This window comes from Salvia miltiorrhiza, chromosome 1 (genome assembly GCF_028751815.1).
Source record: "Salvia miltiorrhiza cultivar Shanhuang (shh) chromosome 1, IMPLAD_Smil_shh, whole genome shotgun sequence".
Classification (NCBI taxonomy): domain Eukaryota; kingdom Viridiplantae; phylum Streptophyta; class Magnoliopsida; order Lamiales; family Lamiaceae; genus Salvia; species Salvia miltiorrhiza.
In genome coordinates, this window is record NC_080387.1 from 43,341,536 (window position 1) to 43,363,161 (window position 21,626).

General features: G+C 37.3%; 1 protein-coding gene across 2 annotated transcripts; it reads right to left on the reverse strand.

Annotated features, from left to right (window-relative positions):
• Window positions 1–1,566: 1,566 nt before the first annotated feature.
• LOC131026335 (uncharacterized) lies at window positions 1,567–19,018 on the reverse strand. Of its 2 annotated transcripts, XM_057956191.1 has the most exons (4): window positions 18,425–19,018; window positions 13,806–13,841; window positions 4,320–4,363; window positions 1,567–3,847 (listed from the first exon to the last, which is right to left on the reverse strand). In XM_057956191.1, exon 4 carries the CDS (start codon window positions 2,661–2,663, stop codon window positions 1,638–1,640), a length of 1,026 nt encoding a protein of 341 aa, XP_057812174.1. In that variant the 5' UTR covers window positions 2,664–3,847; window positions 4,320–4,363; window positions 13,806–13,841; window positions 18,425–19,018; the 3' UTR covers window positions 1,567–1,637. The 2 variants fall into 2 exon arrangements, 1 of the variants encoding a protein (XP_057812174.1); XR_009102249.1 differs by lacking the exon at window positions 4,320–4,363 and having other exon boundaries at window positions 3,578–3,847.
• Window positions 19,019–21,626: the final 2,608 nt, after the last annotated feature.

Genomic DNA, 21,626 nt, shown 5'->3' on the forward strand with positions numbered 1-21,626 from the left:
TTGGCGTTGTTGGTGCTTGTGTTGGTATTGCTGCTGGTATGGCTGTTGTTGGCGGGGCTGGTGTTGGTATTGCTGCTGGTATGGCTGTTGTTGGCGGGGCTGGTGTTGCCCTTGAACTGCTTGCAGGGGCTGGGCATAAGTGGCCCTGATTGCCGCGCCCTGCTGTTTGTTGGGGCATTGTGAGGAGTAGTGGCCCTTCTGGCCACACGTGTAGCAACTGTCAGTTCCAGCCCTACAGACACCACGATGTGGTTTGTGGCATTTTGGACAAAGGGGAACTTCATTTTGTCTTTGGCTGCCTCCAGCCGGGGCAGGACCCTGTTGCTTCCCTTGTCCTTGTTTCTGATATTGTCCCAACGGCGCATTTCCTTGCCATGGCCTCTTGTTAGTCTGGTTTTCATTTCCTCCATGGTCGTTCCAGTTGCGCTTCCCTTTAAAGTTCTGAGGGCGTGCAGGTGGGTTGGCTGGCGCTGAGGTCTGTGGCGGAGCCAACCTTTCTACTGGCATCGCAGCTTCGATGTCCAGTGCCCTGTTCAAAGACTCAGTGTATGAGAGTCCACCATGACTAGCTAGAGTCATCCGAATCTCGTGCCTCAGACCGGCACAAAATTTCTCCGCCATTTTCTCATCAGTATCCACCTGTTGTGGAGCATAACGCGATAGATCGCAGAACTCTCTGTCATACTCTGTCACCGTCTTCTTCCCTTGTTTCAGGCTATAGAACTCAGCCTCCTTCTTCTTTCTGTAGCTCTTGGGAATATACTTGTCATATAATCCCGTCTTAAAGTCTTCCCAAGTGTATGCTGCCCATTGTTCGGGAGTCAGAGTCTTTCGGCGGGCTTCCCACCAAAAGTCAGCTGATCCGGCTAGTTGGAAAGACATACACGAGAGTCGCTCCTCTTCTGTGCAGTGTAGGAAGGTGAAGATACGCTCCAAGGCGCGTATCCAAGCTTCGGCCTCGGCTGGGTCGCCTGTCCCAGTGAATGTGGGCGGATTCTGTCGAAGAAACAGTTCTTCAGTCCTTCTAGCAGGGGGTGGAGGGGGTGGGGTAGGTTCCCTGTCGTTTCGCCGTCCCTCAGGTATTTCATCACGATTTCCATTGTTGTTAATGTTCCTCCTAGTGGGGCGACCTCGTTTAGGCGGCATTCTGTACAATACAAACACCCATTTTAACGCATTCTATACAGGAGTCTCTAAGGTAATTAATAAAGAACTGTTTGTCAAATTTAACTTATCATAACTCCAAAACTAAAATATAACAGGAACCGTTGCATGCACAAGTCACATTATTCAAAGTTACTACATTCTTAACTGACTCGTGAAGAATGAAACCCGTAGAGAAACATAAAACATACACGAGATCGTCGTAGAAAACCCATGCTAGGGTCATTTTTATCTCATGGAATATTGCCTCATCGAGGGCTTTTACATCGTCAACCCAAAATGTAAGTAAAGTCTATCCAGTACTCCCTATGATGTACCGGCTTACTAGTTAAGCAATCACAAAAAGGTTTTTATTCACGGAACGTCCTAGAGACCAACATTTCCGTACTAATGCTAGCTAGAAACAACATAAATAAAATCATAGTCATTGGAACGAATCATCATTTCCGGAGTACATCCACAAGCTAAAACTATCAAATCTGTGAACTCTGAGTCGCGGTACGACTGTTCCTCGGTGACGCCAGGGGGTCCTCCTCCGGATCCTCCTCGGGGTCCTCCTCCTCATCCTCCTTGGGGTCCTCCTCCTCATCCTCGCCCGGCTCCCAGCTGGGCAACAGAGTCTCTCCCTGGCCCTCGCCTGTCTCCTGCATGATCTGGGCTGAGCGGAAGATATCGTCCACAATCTCACGGATCGGATCGTCTCTGGTGCTGATCCTGGCCGTGGCACGAGGCTCGGTTGGAGCTGGAGGTGGCACGGGTTCAGGACGAATAATCCTCATCATACCATACTGTGCTGTATCATCATCCTCCTGCATAGGGTAATTGTCCCTATTTAGGAACTCTCTCATGTTGGCCATGACCCTGTCGACATCTGCCATGGAAGCCTCAAACCTTGCGTCTATCGTAGGTATCAGTGGTGGTGGAGTAGCAGTAGCTCGGATCGCTGAGTCAGGAGGCGATGGGAAATCCCTACGAGCCCGGGGACGAGAAGGGCCTGTCTCGTCATCGTGCCTACCACGGCGCCCTAGAACTGAGGCACGTGGTGGAGGGTCTCGTGGCAAGGCCATCGGAGACTCAGGGGCAGTAGCGGGTGTCTCCACTGGCAAAGGCGTCCCCACCTGTACGTAGTCTCCCGGAAGGATGTAGGGCCCTAGAGGGGCGCGGCCCCACAAAGTGAAACAGATCTGAAGCTCCGCAATAAAGCTAGGGAAGTCTCCCATGAGGTCGTGGTAATCTTCTCGGCGAAAGATGTAGTGGCCAGAAATCTGTCTAGCCCATCCCTGCCACTCGGAAGGTAACAGTAAGATCAACCTCTGGATACCGTCATACCCTGATACTCCATGTGCACTCGCCTCGACCCAGTGTCTGTGAAAACCTGCGAGGAACTGTCCGAGGTTATCCCCGTGACATGGAGCATAGGTGCGGTAGGACCGCTCGACCTCCTCTGGACTAGCCCATGGGGGCAGTGGTCGTCGTCGGGTGAAAACAGTCCTCGCCATCTAACAAAGGAAATTCTATCGTCAAAAGTAGCACACGACAAGTAACTTAAGGCGATAAGGTTCTAAATATCTAAAATCGGAAAACAAGTTCGGTTCAATAACCATAACGTGCAAAAACACCTCATCATCTAAATCTAGCATTTACACAAGCCATACAGGTTCTTAATACTTAATCACAGATTACCAATTCGACTATCATATAGTTCTAGTGTCGTTGTTTACCGAACTTAGGGCTTGTTATGTGATGATGATATTTTCTTAAATCTAGCAACGAGCACTAAAAGTTTCAACAAAATAAGTTCAAAAGGCCAAGCTAATTCGAGATCTCATCGTAGAAAAACACTCGAATATTTAAGTTATGCCCATGCCATCAACGTACTATTGGCGTTCGTTACGCTGCTCAATCTTCATGCTCGTGGTTTCATCATGCGACCCTTCGTGTGATTCTTCTTTCTCTATTTCGACCATCATTGTCGATGTCATCGTAACATGAAGAAAAAGTTAAGGCATCTCCCTAAGTTCTCTTCTATGTTCCGTCGTGAGAGTGAGCATATATAACTTAACAGTTCTAAGTTCTTGTGATTCATACCATAGTCATACTTATTCATGCTTCATACATTTCAAGAAATTAACTTAATTAAAACTTGAAAGTACTTACCATAACCTCCGTTGAGCGTGACGAGATGTAGTGCCAAGCTTTTGTCAACTAGTTCAAAAGTGTATTAACTTACTTAATCTAGACTCAACTTAGAAGGAATGAGTAGTACTCAGAGCAAAAGAAATGCTCTGATACCATTCTGTCACGACCGCACTTGATAAGGATAGCAAATTCGGGAAAACCGCGACTAGGGGAGGGGATTTAGGAGCGGGATTAGAAAAGGGGCATGTTTAGCTTCTTGATGACTCGACTTGTATAAAGAAATCAATCGAAATATCTAGATATCAATGAAGGCCACAAGGGGACCGTACATAATATTATCCCAAAACGGGGTACTCAATGGTTTTAGTACATTATTAAATAATACATATTGTTTGACAAATGACATAATATCTTAACATAATCAGTGTTCGCAGCGGAATAACAATCTGAGTATATGTATGAAGACATATACTCTACTCTGAGGTAATCATCCTAGATCGACAAAAGCTCCGCTTGCACACTACATCCTCGATCACAGCTCAACCTGCACATTTATAAATACATACAGGGCTAAGTACAAGAGTACTTAGTGGACACTTGCCGAAATTTACATACATGCATAATATTTTATTGTCAAGCCTTTCAACAGTAGTAAGATACGAGGGTTTTCCTTTAAAGACTCGTATTTACCAAACATAATATCATTTCTTTCATCAATAACCCGCGCAGGTATTTTATATCATTAATCACCATATCAGTAACTCGTGCCGAGAGGGAGGCCTCCCTCTACGGACACTATGATCGGCCAACCCGCTAGATGACTCACGATCACAAGGTGTACACTAATTCCGAAGGGATTTGCGGTCCCATCCAGAATCCGAATTCGATTATCATCATATAGGCAATTAATAATAAAACATAAAGCATTTAGGCATTGACAATATCATTTAAATTTCATAAGCATAAAGTCTTAGCAATTCTAATATATAATTTTAGTTTATACATAGAAAGCCCACCTGAATAGCAGACTCACGGTTTAGCTCTAACTCTGGTGCTTGACCTTTAATCCGAGAAAATAAAATAAGATTCTAATTCTCGAAAAATCTCAATAAATGAGGATGCGTGAAATGATTATGCATGACTCATATTCCTTTAATTAAATTATGAGATGCTAATCCTATTTAAGGAATTAAAGCTCGTCTTATGAGGTCGGATTATTAATCTTTAATAATCTACTCAGCTTAAAATAATCTAATTTACTTACTAATTAATGATTAGTAAGTCTTAAAAATTTATCACTAATTAAAAATAATTAGGATTAATAATGGGGCCTAAATTAATAAATCTCATTGGGCTTAACTAAATAAATTTCATTGAACTTAATCAATTAAATAGTAGGAGTTCAATTAATAAAAATAATAAATTCATTATTAACAATTAATAGAAGCCCAATCAAAATAAATAATAAGAGCCCATTTATAAAAATAATAGAGTCCAAACAATATATATATATTAGCCCAATGGAAATAAAATAAGCAAAGCCCAATTGAATTAATCTCCGGCCCAATAAAATAAACTAGGCCCAAAAGGAATCGGCCCAAACCCGGCCCAACTGAGGAAGGCCCACTCCTCTCTTCCACTATTATCTCTCACGCCTCTCTCTCTCTTTTTCTCTACCAATATTTTCCTCTTTCTCTCACAATTCACTATCATCGGTCCCCCTCTTTTTTTTTATAACACAAATCACACCACTCAACATCATCTCTCTCCTTATCTTTAATAAAGTAAAATTTCTCCTCTTTATTAACAAAACACACGCTGCACACACATTTTTTTATAACTCTCTCTCTCTCTTTATTAAAGCCAACATTCATTCTCTCAATATAATTATCGAGACTCTCTCTTTTTTTTTTTAAAAGCAGAACCCACCATCTCCCTCATTCTCATAATTAAAAACGCTGCTACATCTCTCTCTTTCTATTCTCGCAACAATCAAGCCGCCTCCTCACGAGTTCCACCGCCAACGGTTCCGGCGAGAGCCGCGTCGCCTAAAGCCGCCGAGTCAGCCGTCTGGAACTGCTGCTACTCGCCCGGAGTCGCGGCTGCTGCTTCTCCTGTTGCAGAGCTCCGCCGACTGCTGCTGTTCGTGGAGCACCAAGGCGAGCTTCTCGCCTGAAACCGCCGACTGCTGCTGTTCATGGAGTCGGCCTTCTGCTGTCACAAATCTGCCGTCGTCGCAGCGAGACCGGTGAGCAGCACCATCGTCCTCGCGTCCCTCTGGTAGCCTCGCGAGTCGCCGCCACTTGACGTCTCTCGGTCCGACTGAACAGGGCAGTAGCCCCGCGAGTCGCTGCTGTCGTTCTCGGGCTCCGATGAGGCCGAGGAAGTTGCCGTTGTTGCGGCTCGACTGTGCAGGGCCGCGTTCGATGCCTTTCTAAAAGCTAAGTTATTGTTCTATCTCTCTACTATTGTATTTCAATTCGTTTTGTTGCTGATGGAAATTCTCATGACTTGGTTCTAAGTACAAAGGCAGTATAAAGGTATCAATGTATGAATTAAACTATTTCTGTTGAATGCTAATCATGTACGCATATGTGTTTTGCTATGTTTCTCTGTAATAAACTTCATCCTATATTTCTGAATTTCTAAAACATGAAGTGAGGAAAGTGAAATGCATATATGAAGATAGTGAACTGAGATGGCATGAAATACCTTGAATGGTTTTGTTGGTTGGTTATTGTTTGAATGAACTGATACTTGAAAATGCTTTGGCAGAGAATGATGAAGAGCAGTGCAGTCTTTCCTCTTTTTGCTAGGAACGTTTGTGGAATGGGAATGAGGAGATTATGCTTGGTGATTTCTCGATGGAAGGAGTAGATTTGTTGCTGTGATGAAGAAGGTAAATGAGGATGAATTTATACTGAACTTAAGGAGAGCTGATTAGTGTGAAAGGATGATGAATAGTACGGCTAAATTGTTGAGCGTGGTTGAAGAATTATTGAGGGAGCATTAATTGCTGTTGACATTCTTGAGATTAATGAGCGTGGTTGAAGAATTATTGAGGGAGCATTAATTGCTGTTGACATTCTTGAGATTAATGAGCGTGGTTGATGAATAGTACGCTCAACAATCCTAGGAGATTTGCTGAATTCTTTTTTTTTTACTATGTAGGAGTGGAAAAGAAAAGCTAAGCACGAGTGAGAATAGAGTGGCTGAGGGAGCATGGCGTGCTAAATTTAAAACACGGAATAATATCTAAATTAATAACGTAGATTAAATTCTTCACAAGTCGGAATAAATTCACGACTCAAGAAATAATAATAAAAATAGAAAAATAATTCTACTGTGATTAATAAATAACATGACTTAGCTATTTCAGTTATGAATCTGAAATGAATAATTATTGGTTTACTCAATAATTCTCATCGCGGTTTTATTTACGCGAAGCTACTGACTTGGTAATAAAATAATAATCCTGCTTAATTGAATATAATCCAGTGTCATAAGCTGAATTTAAATCATAAATAATTACTGGGCTTCATTTACTGAAAGATGAAATAATAATTATCGTATTCCTGGATTTAAATATAATAAAAGAGCGGGTTGTTACAATTATTCTGACACAATACAAGTGTGTAAGAAAAATATAAGAAAAAATTATTTGATGTCAAAAAAGTAGATTGCCACCCGGGCGGCTACTTAGTGAGGTTGCTGCCCGGACGACAACCTACTTTTTCGGTCGGCAACCTACTTTCGTTTGTAACAAATTAAAAATTTCAATCAAAAAAGGTAGCTTGTCGGTCGGAAGAGTAGGTTACCGTCTGGGCGGCAACCTCACTAAGTAGGTTGTCACCCGAATGGTAACTGATGTGTGTATTTTAGTTGTTCAGAATTTTGGATTATTTTGTGCTTTAATCGAATTTAATTACACAATTAGGTGATTTTTGGTGCAGGAATTGAAGAGTTCGATGTTGATGGAGTCGAGTGAAAGAAAGTAGAAGAATAAAGTTTTTTATGCTAAATATTGAAGGAGCTCGAAAGAGACGAGACGTGACGAGCTTATTAATTGAGCTAGAATTTGATTAGTTTTATTTCTTTGGCCCAATTATCAAAAGTGGCGATCATTAGTGGGCTAAGATTTGATTAATTTTATTTGTGGCCCATGAGCTAATTGACTTTATAGTATTAGCTTTATAATCTTTGGCAAAGGAGTTAGAGGTAATTAGATTAGATAGGTTATAATTTATTTGAGGAGAATACATTTTTTTACCTTCGGCAATTCATCTTGGCGGCTGGAACATTAGAGTTGGCGGCTGGACTACAACAATAATTGGTTTAGTGTTGTAAATATATCTTCTAGATATATCTTATGTGTGTTGACCAAGAAACCTAGAGGGAGAATAACACTTGACATCTTCAAGCCGCCGGAGTTGACTGTCCTCCGTTCACACCGGACGTGTGTGAACGTTCACACCGGACGTGTGTGAACGTTCACACCGGACGTTCACACTTGGTTTAACACCTATAAATATGGGTGTGTTGTGAACTTCATAATGACGATATTTGTATTCTCTACTATATTCTCTCGCTTCTCTCTAGTTTATAACATGTTATCAGCACCAAGAGTCCATGACATGTAATTCTTGCCCGAGATGTCAAGGGCGATGAACTCAAGTTTGGCTATGTTTGCCATCCGTGCAATTCTGCACAAAATAATCAAGGATATATTATCCTTAATTTTAATTTTTTTTCTTTTCTAGTTGTTAAGATGACATTGCTTATTTTTAATTTCAAGATGTTGTTTTTATTTTTTTTATTACAATAATAAAAATCAAATGCTTACTCAATAATAATTAATTTTTTTTCCAAAATATCTCAGAAAATCAAATGGAATCTTGTGATATTTGTCTTGCCGATAGTGCCACCACACACACTATTCTTCAAAAGAAGAATTATTTCCTTAAGTTGACATTAGCCAAGGATAATGTCAACACAATATCAGGTGCATCAAACATCATTGAAGGCTCCGGAAGAGCTTGTATCATTTTGCCAAATGATACTAAATTAGATATTGAAAATGCCCTGCACTTTAGTAAGTAACTTACTAAGTTTCAAGGATATCCGCAATAATGGATACCACATAGAGACAATTGCAGAAGGTAGCAATGAATATCTTTACATAAATTCTTTTGTTTCAGGCTATAAGCTGACAAAAGAAAAATTAGCAACACTACCTTCTGGAATGTATTACACATTCATAAAAGCAATTGAGACAAACCATGTCATGAACATAAAGTTCAATGATACAAAAAGCTTTAAGCTTTGGCATGATAGGTTTGGACATCCTGGAGCGACTATGATGCGCCGAATAATCAATAATTCATATGGGCACAACATAAAGAATCAAAAGATTCTTTCTACAAAGGAATTCCCATGTGATGCTTGTGCGCAAGGCAAGTTAGTTATTAGACCTTCATATACGAAGGTTAATACTGAATCTCCATCTTTCCTAGAAAGAATTGAAGGAGACATTTATGGACCTATACATCCACCTTGTGGACCTTTTCGATAATTTATGGTATTAATTAATGCCTTTTATAGATGGTCCCATGTATGCTTGCTTTCTACTAGAAATGCAGCATTTGCTAGACTACTTGCTCAAATCATAAAATTAAGAGCTCAATTCCCAGACAATTCAATTAAAAGAATTCGTCTTGATAATGCTGGTGAGTTTACATCTCAAGCATTTGATAACTATTGTATGGCTATTGGAATTGAGATTGAACATCCAGTAGCTCATGTCCATACTCAAAATGGTTTAGCGGAATCATTTATTAAACGTCTTCAAATTATTGCTAGACCATTACTTATGAAATCAAAACTCCCAACTACTGCTTGGGGTCATGCCATATTACATGCTGCAACATTAGTTCGACTAAGGCCATCAGCTAATCATGAATACTCCCCAATGCAAATTATCTTTGGCCGAGAACCCGATGTTTCTCACTTACGAACTTTTGGTTGCGCGGTTCAAGTCACAATTGCACTCCCACAACGTACAAAAATGGGTCCCCAACGAAGACTTGGGATATATGTTGGATTTGATTCACCATCGATTATAAGGTATCTAGAACCTTTAACAGGTGATTTATTTACTGCACGTTTTGCAGATTGTCATTTTGATGAAATGACATTTCCAACATTAGGAGGAATAAATCTACATCCAGAAAAGCACAAGGAAATCTCTTGGAATGAGAAAAACTTATCACATTTTGATTCTAGAACAAATCAATGTGAACAAGAAATTGAAAAGATCATTCATTTGCAAAAGATTGCAAATCAAATTCCTGATGCTTTTGTAGATACAAGAAAAGTGACACAATCTCACATACATGCTGCAAATACTCCAGCTAAAATTGATGTCCCTGAAGGACAAAAAGCTTTGGCAGCAAATGAGTCCAAAATTCGCCAAAAACGTGGTCGACCAGTTGGTTCCAAAGATTCTATGCCTAGAAAAAAGAAAGGGGCAAGATATAAACCAAACAATGACGAAAACGACTAATCAATCAAATGAAAGTGATGTAATTCCTAAAGAATTACAAGTATCTGAAAATCATGAGATCTCAATAAATTATTTACATCAGATACTAGAGAGAAAAAATATCATCGTTGATGATATATTTGCCTTTCATATAGCTCTTCAAGTTTTAAATGAGGATCCTGAACCAAAATCTGTTGCACAATGCAAACAGAGACTTGATTGGCCAAAGTGGAAAGAAGCTATAGAAAGGGAATTAAATTCCTGTGATAACCGGAAAGTATTTGGGCCTATAGCCTTAACTCCGGAATCTAAAATCCCTGTTGGATATAAATGGATTTTTGTTAGAACGAGAAACGAGAAAAATGAAGTTACGAGATATAGAGCAAGACTCGTAGCACAAGGTTTCTCACAAAAACCAGGAATTGATTATGAGGAAACATACTCTCCAGTAATGGACGCTATTACTTTTAGATTTTTGATTAGTCTGGCTGTGTCACAAAGGCTTGATATGCGCCTTATGGATGTAGTGACTGCTTATCTATATGGGTCATTAGATACTGACATATATATGAAAATTCCTGAAGGATTTAAAATGCCTGAAGGATTTCAGTCAAAACCCAAAAGCATGTATTCAATTAAACTGCAAAAATCGTTGTATGGGTTGAAACAGTCTGGTCGTATGTGGTACAATAGACTGAGCAAGTATCTTTTGAAAGAAGGATACAAGAATGATGAAATATGCCCTTGTGTTTTCATTAAGAAAACCGAAAGTGGATTTGCAATCATAGCAGTTTATGTTGTTGATTTAAATTTAATTGGGACTCCTGAAGAGCTCAATAAAACTGCTGAATATTTGAAGAAAGAATTTGAGATGAAAGATTTGGGAAAGACAAAGTTTTGTCTTGGTTTGCAAATGGAACGTATCCGTGGAGGAACGTTTATCCATCAATCCACATATACAGAAAAAGTGTTAAAACGCTTCTATATGGATAATGCACATCCATTAGCATCACCAATGGTCGTTAGATCTCTTGATACTAAGAAAGATCCATTTCGACCAATTGAAGAGGGTGAAATGATACTTGGTCCTGAAGTACCATATCTAAGTGCAATTGGAGCATTGACTTATCTGGCTAATAATACTAGACCAGATATAGCTTTTTCTGTTAATCTTCTAGCAAGATTTAGCTCTGCACCCACATTGAGACATTGGAATGGTGTTAAACACATTCTACGTTATCTAAAGGGTACCATTGACCTTGGATTATATTATCAAGAAAATTCTGATAATACTCTAGTGGGGTATTCGGATGCAGGATTTTTATCCGATCCACATGAAGCTAAGTCACAAACTGGATATATTTTCACATATGGTGGAACTGCTATATCATGGAAGTCTGTGAAACAAACCTTGACTCCAACATCCTCAAATCATTCTGAAATCATTGCAATCCACGAAACAAGTCGAGAATGTGTATGGTTGAGAAATGTGACGAGTCATATCCAAGAGTCATGTGGGTTAGCTTTATCAAAGGCCAAACCAACTGTTTTATATGAAGATAATGCTGCTTGCATCGCGCAACTCAAGGAAGGATACATCAAAGGAGATAGGACGAAGCATATTTCTCCCAAATTCTTCTACACACACGACCTTCAAAAGGGTGGCGATATCGACGTGCAACAAATTCGCTCAAGTGAAAATCTGGCGGACTTATTCACCAAGGCATTACCAGCATCGACATTCAGAAAGTTGGTACACGAGATCGGCATGCGTCGACTCAAAGATATTCAATGATTTCGAGTTCAGGGGAAGCAGTTGTACTCTTTTTCCTTCGACTAGGTTTTGTCCCATTGGGTTTTCCTAGCAAGGTTTTAATGAGGCAACATTTTTTAGGGATTGGTCAATCAAGGGGAAGTGTTGTAAATATATCTTCTAGATATATCTTATGTGTGTTGACCAAGAAACCTAGAGGGAGAATAACACTTGACATCTTCAAGCCGCCGGAGTTGACTGTCCTCCGTTCACACCGGACGTGTGTGAACGTTCACACCGGACGTTCACACTTGGTTTAACACCTATAAATATGGGTGTGTTGTGAACTTCATAATGACGATATTTGTATTCTCTACTATATTCTCTCGCTTCTCTCTAGTTTATAACATTTAGGAGTATTTTTTATTTCTTTCTTTAAGATTTGATATTTGTGCTTTGGTTTCGAACATAGAATTAATTGAAGTTTCTAGTAATATTATATATTTCAGTTTGTTAGTGATGAGGAGTAAATACTCACCAGCGCAAAATTATTATCATACACTTCTTTTTCATCTTATCTACGAACGTCCTCTTATTGTGCAGAACTAAGAAGGACTATATATTGTGTGTAACAATTAAGGACCGCGCTGACGCTTGCACTGAATCCTGTACTAAGGTCTCGGCGTCGGGGCTTCTGCTAGCGTAAAACTGATCGATTCTGAAGGACCACTTGCTGCGCAGGTTTAACAGACGTGGAAGAACTATTTCCTAGACGGGTCCTGTTGGCATCATGGGGTTTCGCCCGTATTTATCCGACCTATGCCTAGAGGTTCTATGCTGCACAGACAGCTTCCCAGAAGGCCTGCGCAGGTGAATCAAAACCCAATGGTAGTTGAGAAAGCTGCAAGTCCGTTAGCAAAAGGACGAGCTACAGAAGATAACGACGTCCATCACCTTTCCTGCCTGGGAAGTACGTGAGACGTCAAATGACTGTTGTACCCTTCCCTTTTGTAACTCCTATAAATACATGTAACTGCCCGTTGTGTAGGGATCTTTTTTTCGAGTAGACTCCCTCTTGGTTCTTCAAGTAAGAAGAAAACATTAAAACTTCTGGAGTGTTCTTCAAGCTTTAGCCCCGTCTGAATTCTTTAGGAGGTCTTTAATCAACATTACTCAGGTTCTTATTACCTTTTAACTAGTTAATAGAGGATAGGAGAGGTTTTTCTTTCACCAGTTAGATTATTAGTTATGTTTACTTTATTTAATTTTACTGTATTTTATTTTATTAGTATGATAAGCTAATTTCTTAATTCGGCAAGAATAATGAAACACTGATTTATTAATCTGTGAGACCTGATTGGTTTTAAAATTGGTTCCTATTGATTCCGATTTATTCATTGTGTTTAAAGTTAATTCTGATTTTATTTAAGTGTGGCCAACTTAGGTTTAATTGGATTAAAGAGAATTGGTTCCTCCAATCCATAATTGTTGGAATAAATTGGTGGATAAAACTACCATGTTCGTAGTAGGAATAAATTGGTGGATTGATTATTACTAGCGTATCTAGGATAATTTGTCTAAATTGGGTTCCTTCCTCTTAATGCTATTAGAATATTAAATTTAGGTCTGGCGTCTCCAGCTAGGTTATATTTTAATAAGGGAAATAGACATGTCTGCCGTCTCCAGTTGTTTATCGACACAGTAAGTAGGAATTGAAGTACGTCCGTTGCGTTCACGGTATCCTATAACTGGTTGGTTGATATGGATTAATTTATCTTTGCGTCGATGAACAGAGTTATTAAATTGGTATGGATTTATTCGAGTCGAGTTACCTTTAATTGATTATTTTCTAGAGTTATTTTATTTGATTTAATTTGCTTTCTTAGGTTAATTAATACTTTCTCAAAATTAAGGCATGGTGGCTACACCAAAAATTAGCCTTTAGGGAATTGGATGATTTTACCTGCTCTCTGTTGTTCGACCCTGCTTATCATTATACTCACTTAATTCTTGATAGTATTGCAGGAATTATTTGGTGGTATACGACGTCCACCAGTAACCTACTTTTTCGATAGTTGACTATTTTTGTCTCATGCAAATACATTGTTGTGACATTAACGATAATATAGTCAATTTGGGCATAAACACAATAATTTTATAAAAGTTGGCATTTTAAATTTTTACTCTTTTTAAATCTCGATCAAGTACCTGATTGCGGTGTAGATGGTCCACGCCTTGCAGCAGCTGCTGCATCAAGCAATTTTACATTATAAATTTATATTATTTATTATGTATAATATTAATTTATTTAATATCACAACATATAAAATATGCTAAAAGTTACCATCATATTTAATGCAATACTCAAAATATCATTGAGAAAATGATTATGAATAAAGTTTGAAATATTCCATTAAATTTAAAAGAAAAATATTACTGGTAAATAAAAGATTAAAAAGTAAAAGAAAATACTTCAACTACTAATTAGTGTAAATTAAGTTTTATTGGATCACTTTGTGCAGAAAATAAAAGTTTTTTTGGATCACTGATTTTTAACTTCTTTTTTGAGTAGATTGGATCACTGATTTTTGCGCAAGGTTTCTGAGTTTGGGAGACCACGAAAATGGGCTTCGGAACCAATAACAAGAGGATCCAAAAATGGGCTTATTTAAAAATTTCACCCATATAAATAAATTAATATCGTATTAAATACAAAGCTCCTAGTTTTCTTTTTTAGGAAACACACGAACTACTACTATTTTGTAAATGAATTCTTCTTTTTGAAAAAAAAAAAAAAGTAAATGAAATATGTTGCAAGGGCGATTACAAAATAATAACACGATTAATTCAGAATTCAATCTCCACTGTCCTCATTTTCCCAATTTAAAAAAAAAGACTCATACAGTCCTACAAAAAAACGACAGCAATGCTTAAATGTTTAATTAGTTCCAAAAAAATCCGTGCAACCCTACGTTTCTCTCGGACGGAATCCTCTGTCCCACAATTTAGTGTGTATCACCGGGTACCATTTTTAATATCTTTATTTTATAATTATTTTTTATAAAAATAAAAATTATTATTATATTATAAACTCTAATTAATATTATCATTCAAAATTAAAATTTAAAAACCTAACTTTGAATTAATTAACATAAATAATCTATTATTAATTCAAATAAATATAAAAAATAATTATAAGCCCTACTTGGATGAGTGAACCCTTGTTAATTATCTTTATATTATATTAAAGTATAATAAATTAAAATTGAAAAAAAATAATTAAAAATAATAATAAATTAAAAGTAGTACACACTAAATTATGAGATAGAGGATCATATTTGCATTTCTCTTGTTCATATTTCAGTTCATTTATGATGAACATGTTGCAGGTATATGAATTCGGACTCCCAGAAAGTTAGGGCACACATATTTAATTAGTCATTCATGACAAGACACTCACACTAATATAAAAGAAGATAATTATGTGTGTGTTGATTTAGTGATCGAATAATTAATGTTGTCTAATATTAAATGGGCGGATCCAAGATTTATCAATAGGGGAGGGGGGGGGTGCTGAACTCGAAGGATTGAATGAGGGTTCGGGGGCAGTAGCCCCCTAGCTAAATTTTTCAGGCAGTCTATACAATTCATTTTTTTGTGTAAGTAAAATTTTAATGGATTTAGGATTAGAATTTGATCCCCGACTATAATAAATAATTATTCTCTTTCTATTGATTCAATAACATATACTAACGCTACCCCTGCAAATTGTACCGTTATAATTGAAAGAATATAAAAAACTACATCTATATATTTTTTTAAGAAAATAATCTATCTTATACAAGAATAAATTAATTTTTACTTTTATGTTAAAAGATTTTCTTTTTCTAAAAGTTGGACTGGTCTAAAATTGAACTATGTAAATATTAAGCTAAATATATTTAATATATATAAGACAAAATTTTGGGGTTGCATTAGGCTGGAGCCCAGTGCAACCCCTATATAGATCCGCCACTAATTGTGGTGTGATCTCTAAAAAAGTGATCAAATGGTTAATATTGTCTAATACCAAAAAATTTAATTTTGAATCAATTGTGCAATCTTTAAAATTTATACCATCTCAACTAAAAAAATGAGGATATTAGTCGGACCAAGAAAGAGAGAATTTAAAAGAGAATTTTTTATTATACCTCTTTTCTAATGATAAATTTATCAAGGGAAAAGGTGCAAATACACCCTCCTAGGTGTAGCCCTTATAGCGTATACCTCCCCTTACTCTATGTGAGTGCAACTAAACCCCCAAACTAAAAAAAAAAACGGAGCAAATAAGCCCCTCACCCTAGACGCCGTCTTCTCACCGTCAGTCAACCTATTTTTTTTTTTTTTGCTGTGGGGCCCACCCAAATTCTCATCCAATTTTTGAGGACCAGAATCAACACAAATGGTCGCCGGAAAAGTTAAAACGGCAATGGGATTGCAGAAATCGCCAGCTCAAACGAAGACCTAGCCCGACGCCTCCACGCCGAGCTCCGGCAAGCACCAGCCGCAGGGCCAGAAAGGCTCTGGTGCCGGCTTCTCCCGCTCTTTCGGCGTCTGTTTCCCACGCTCCTCCGCACAGGTCTAGCCGGTGCTGGAGAGCGAGATTTCGAGTAAGGATTGTGAAATTGAACGATCTAGGAAGAAGATCGAGTGCTTGGCTGGAGGTGAAGAATGAGCGGCTGATGAATGAGAACGAGCTCCTACACATGGAATTGACGAACGAGGCACCCTCGATTTTGGGCGGATTCGTCTTGACGGTGCCAAGGTCTCAGGCTACCACGCCGACAACGTGGCACCCTTGATTTTGGGCGGATTCGTCTTGATCTGCAGCTACGAGCCCTTGGAGCTGATGCAGCTGAAATTCCCCCAAGAGAAGAGTCTGTATTTCGTGCTGGTGAATCCGGAATTCGAAGCCCCAACGAAGAAGATGAGGGCGGCGCTGCCGCCGGAGGTTTCCATGTCGAACCACGTGTCGTCGGATAAGATTGTGGAGCCGAGGCGGGCGCAGCTGATTCCGGGGATGGATGCGGTGAAGAAGGCAGCAATCGAGTCAGGGGGTGCCAGGTCTCAGGCTACCACGCCCAAAATCGAGGGTGCCACAGCAAATTAAAAAAAAAATAGGTTGACTGACGGTGAGAAGACGGCGTCTAGGGTGAGGGGCTTATTTGCAGGGCCGGCCCTTGCATAGGGCCAAAGGGGCAAGGCCTAGGGCCCCCTAAATTTAGGGGGCCCCAAAATAAATACAAGTTCACTAATATTAATCCTATTAAAAATTTTAGATTATTTTTTAAATATTTTTATTGTATATAGAACATTGTTGAGTATAATGTGGTTATTGTCCCCTAAAAAAAGACTATACTGGTTATTGTAACTTTAGTAGAAAGAAGTTTTTTAAAATTAAAATCAATAAAATTATAGTATATATTTGCATTCTACTATATCTCAAAAAAGGTTAAATGTATTAGCAATTTTATACTTTAAACATGGCGTATTCTTGAAGAGGTTATTGATAATTTTGTTCCCAAAATATTAAAAATTTACTTTATTTCTATAATTATTTGATCATTAATTTATGATTTATTGCACTTTATAATAATGTTAGTTATATATGCGGCTATCTCAAATTTGCTATAAAATTATGAAGTTTGATTTTCTAGGGGGCCTTTTTTTTTTCCTTTCGCCTAGGGCCCCCAGGATGTCAGGGCCGGCCCTGCTTATTTGCTCCGTTTTTTTTTTGAGTTGGGGGGTTTAGTTGCACTCACATAGAGTAAGGGGAGGTATACGCTATAAGGGCTACACCTAGGAGGTCTTATTTGCACATTTTTCCATTTATCAATAATGAAGAACACGTCCTTAATATTCTATAATTTTCTCATTCCAAAGTATCTATCCTCTTAATAAATCAAGTTTATTCCAACATCTTTTCCCACTATCCAAATAAAATTGTTGTACGATATTGACACTGGTATCATCATTGGATCCGGTCCAAGAGCTCCACCACGTCGATATAGATTGTCCACATTTGAATTCGAGGATGAATGAATTAATCCAACCTAACTGCAGCTATATGTGGAATAATGCCATTGTCAAATGATAAAAAATATTGTAAATATTCGGCTCACGTTTCGTTTGTTGTCTTTGGTCGGCCCAATGACAACAAGCGTAACATTCTCTCTCTCTCTCTATTCCCATTTGCGATAATATTGTTTTAGCATCACCGAAGTTTGCAAGTGTGATTGTGTGAAATCATCGATGATTGGACACTTTAATAGATAAAATATTTTTTTATTTCATCATTAGATTAGGGATTGCCGGATTGGAGTCGATACAAGTAAAAATAAAAATTATTACTCCATCCCATTCTTGATACATGATGTTTTGATTGTTTTTATTAATATTATTTTATATGACATTTTATATATATTAGCATCTATCGTTTATTGGCTCATGTTTACAGCTCGCTTCTTCTCTTCCTCTTCATATACTTCTTTTTTTTTTCAATCAAACTTCTCCATCATTATTGTAAAAATTAACATTATATAAGGTTAATATCGGTAAAAATATTTTTTCTTAATAATTGTGCAAAACACAACGAATTATTTTGCAAATGGGAGGGAGCTTATTAATGATCTTCTTTACAAAATTAATGATATTACTATGCACATCCATTTCTGGAACCTCATTTCATATTGTTTTTTCGTGTCAAAAAATGGCGACGTGCATGTAAAAATGTAAGAATAGTAAAGCAATAAATTAAAAAGAAAAAGGGTAGAAAAAGATGAACATACCTAGCAAATTGAGAAGAAAAAAAAAACAGATTAGAGTGCATGCATTGAGAGAGCAAGCAAAGTTTCCTCGTCGGACTGCGTACCCCGCGCGTTGACGAGCCTCTCGTATACCAAACGGAGCGCTCTCTGCCACCGCGGGCCGCCGCTGCCCTCGCCGCCCTCAAACGCTATCTGACTCATCTGGAACAAAAACAGCCGCACCGCATCCGCCATGTCCACGCAGGTCTCCCGCAGCGGCCGGAAGTTGAAGGCGAATTTCAGCACAAAAGGCCAAAGCAAAGCCGTCGTCAGAAGGGGAGCCAGCCCGCCGCCACCGGCAATGAGGCCGAGCTTTGCTAGCGGCAACACCACCGGAAAACCCATCACTACTCCCAAATTAACGTTGAGAAGGAGAATATCTGGCTTATGACATGGTTAATGTGGCCGCGCGCGATCCTCTTCGATCTTTTTCAAGTTATAAATTAATTAATGCATGTCACACATATACATGTGTGTGTGTGAGGGAATTAAAGTAGCTACTGTGGAGCGTGTGTTGAAAATTTTTCTGCTGGCATGTGGCATCAAGAGAAATACATGAAGACATCCAGTACAAATATAAATATTATAACGTTTATTTTTAAATTATAATTAAGAATCATAGTTACAAGACAAAATTGGTGGACCTATACTATTGGCGCAGGAAATTTCCTTGTAGTTTCACGAAAATCGGACTTTCCGAGTTCAATAATGTTGATGGCAGATTTTTTATTTTTTTGCTTAAGTTTATTATATTTTTATAGGTTTCTAAAAAAGCTGTATCTCTGAAATTTGTGAAAGTTTTGGTATCGATACTCCAAGATGGTGTCATATCCCGATTTAGATGATACATGTACTACAGAAACCTTCAATCAATATTTCGACATGTGAAATTGTTTTTGTCAGTTAGTTAAAAAGTAGGTCGTGGTAAGTAAAGGGATTTAATTAATTGGTTATGTGCCAATACTTCGCCATGTGAGTTTTTTGTCAATCATTTTAAAAGTGGGTCGTGATAAATAGAGGGACTTAATTAATTGGTTATGTGTAAATATGTGTAACAAATTAAGAATGTGACTGCATGGGCATATATACCAAGACAAAACAGAAACACGTAACTGAAAAAAAAAAAAAAAAAAAAAGAAGAAGAAGAAGAAGAAGAAGTTAATATACATAAGATCCTTGGTTCTATTTTTAGCGTCTCACTTTGTGTCTTACTTTCGATTTGTCATAGTTTTTAATAATTTTTTTCTTCAATTTTAATTCATAATGTTTTAGTATAATTATTTTTAAAAAAAATTAACTAGGGTTCACATATCCAATTAAGGTTTATAATTATTTTTTATATTAATTTGAATTAATAATAAATTATTAGGGTTAATTAATTCAAAGTTAGGGTATATAACTTTTAAAAATTTAAATTTTAGTTATAAATGTTAATTAGAATTATATAATAATATTTTTTATTAAATAATTATAAAATAGAAAGATTAAAAATGAACATGAGATATATAATAAACTGCGGAACATAAGATTTCATCCCGAAAAAAAGGGACTTAATTGGTCACGTTCTTTTTCATTAAAAGGATTATTATTGTTGTGTCATTTTGAGAAGTTTGGCTGTTCCGTGAACCGAAACCATACCTTTGTAGAGCTCTTACCGGTGCGGTAAGTATAGATATCGAAATCATGCACCACTTATAATCATGACAAGTTTTTTCCATTGTTTTTCACTTTTATATTAGGAAAAATATCATATATATCTAACATTTGACGTACTTTTTCTCATTAGGATGCGTTCTCTTTGGTTGTAAATTTATCATGAGAAAATGAAGGATAAACAAAATTTCACCATTTAAATCCTTCTAATCTTTTTCTTCATTTTCTACTTGACCCTTACTTATTCCTCATTTACACTACAAATGAAAGATAATATTATCCCTCCAAAAATGGTGTGATAATATTATATATCTTTCATTTGTAGTGAAAATGAGTAATAAGTAAGGGTCAAGTAGGAAATGAGGGAAAAGAAAGAAACGATTTAAAGAGTGAAATTTTGGTTATCCCTTATTTTCCTATGATAATTTTACAACTAAAGAGAACGCACCCTTAATATTTTACAGTCTTTCACCTTTTTTCAAATAATATCGCAAGGTTAAATTCTGGTACTGAAAATCCCACGTGGCATATCATAGTCTGATATTCAGATACATAGAAAATTATGTGGAATTTTCTAGTACCAGATATAATCTCTATATAAGGTTTGAGCTTTTTTTTTAATATCTCAATCTTTAATTAATTAAATTTAATTTACTAAACCCTACGTTTCAACATGTGTGCACCTTGACAAACCATAAATGGGTCTCACATACAGGATGAAGTTTTGTTGGGTTGTGGTCGACATAGAAAAGCATTCAATGCTTGGTGCATGTTCAAAGTGAACTATCTTCGACTAGCTATTCTTTTTTTTAGGAAAAAAGAAAAAGACATAATGGGGATTTTAAAAATTGCAGTGTATCAAAAATGAAATTGCATACAATATATATATAGCCAATTAATCACAATAATAAACCAGTATTCTGGTATTTCTAAATGAACTTTTAGCAAAATTTTACAGGATTAAATGAAATTGATTCAAGCAGTTGAATGTGAAGTGTAGATCTTTCGGAATAGATATATATACGACTATATTTTCAAAGAGAAAATCAAATGTGTTGTTGTCGGAAAAAGTGATGTAATCATAACCACATATCGAGCAGATAGAGTAGGTATTCTGTTGTGACATGGACAGAACAGAAGTGATGGTAGTTTTAAGGTGATCTTCTTGAAAGAACCGACGTCGATAATATTTGGTAACTAAAAGATAGGGATTCGATGTATTGTTAGGAATTTGTCGCAAGTAATTAATTCCGCCCTTGCTAGATATCGATTGATATAAAAAATAAAAATATAACTTTTAAAGTGATTCAACTAAATTGTTTACGTCCTACTCACATCAATATATTAGAGAATCTTAAAAGGAAGAGTACAATAAAAATATCACACTGTATTTTATATATGTCTGCACAAAGACTATCCCTCTTGGGAGCGAATTGGAGATTGGAGATATAAGGTGGTTCTTGGAGTGGATGGGGAACTAATTACTAACATCTAACATGACTTTGTCCGATCAAAAAAAAAAAAGACTATC

Coding starts and splice junctions, on each gene's coding strand:
- LOC131026335 (XM_057956191.1), bottom strand. CDS start 2,663: ATGGCGAGGACTGTTTTCACCCGACGACGACCACTGCCCCCATGGGCT.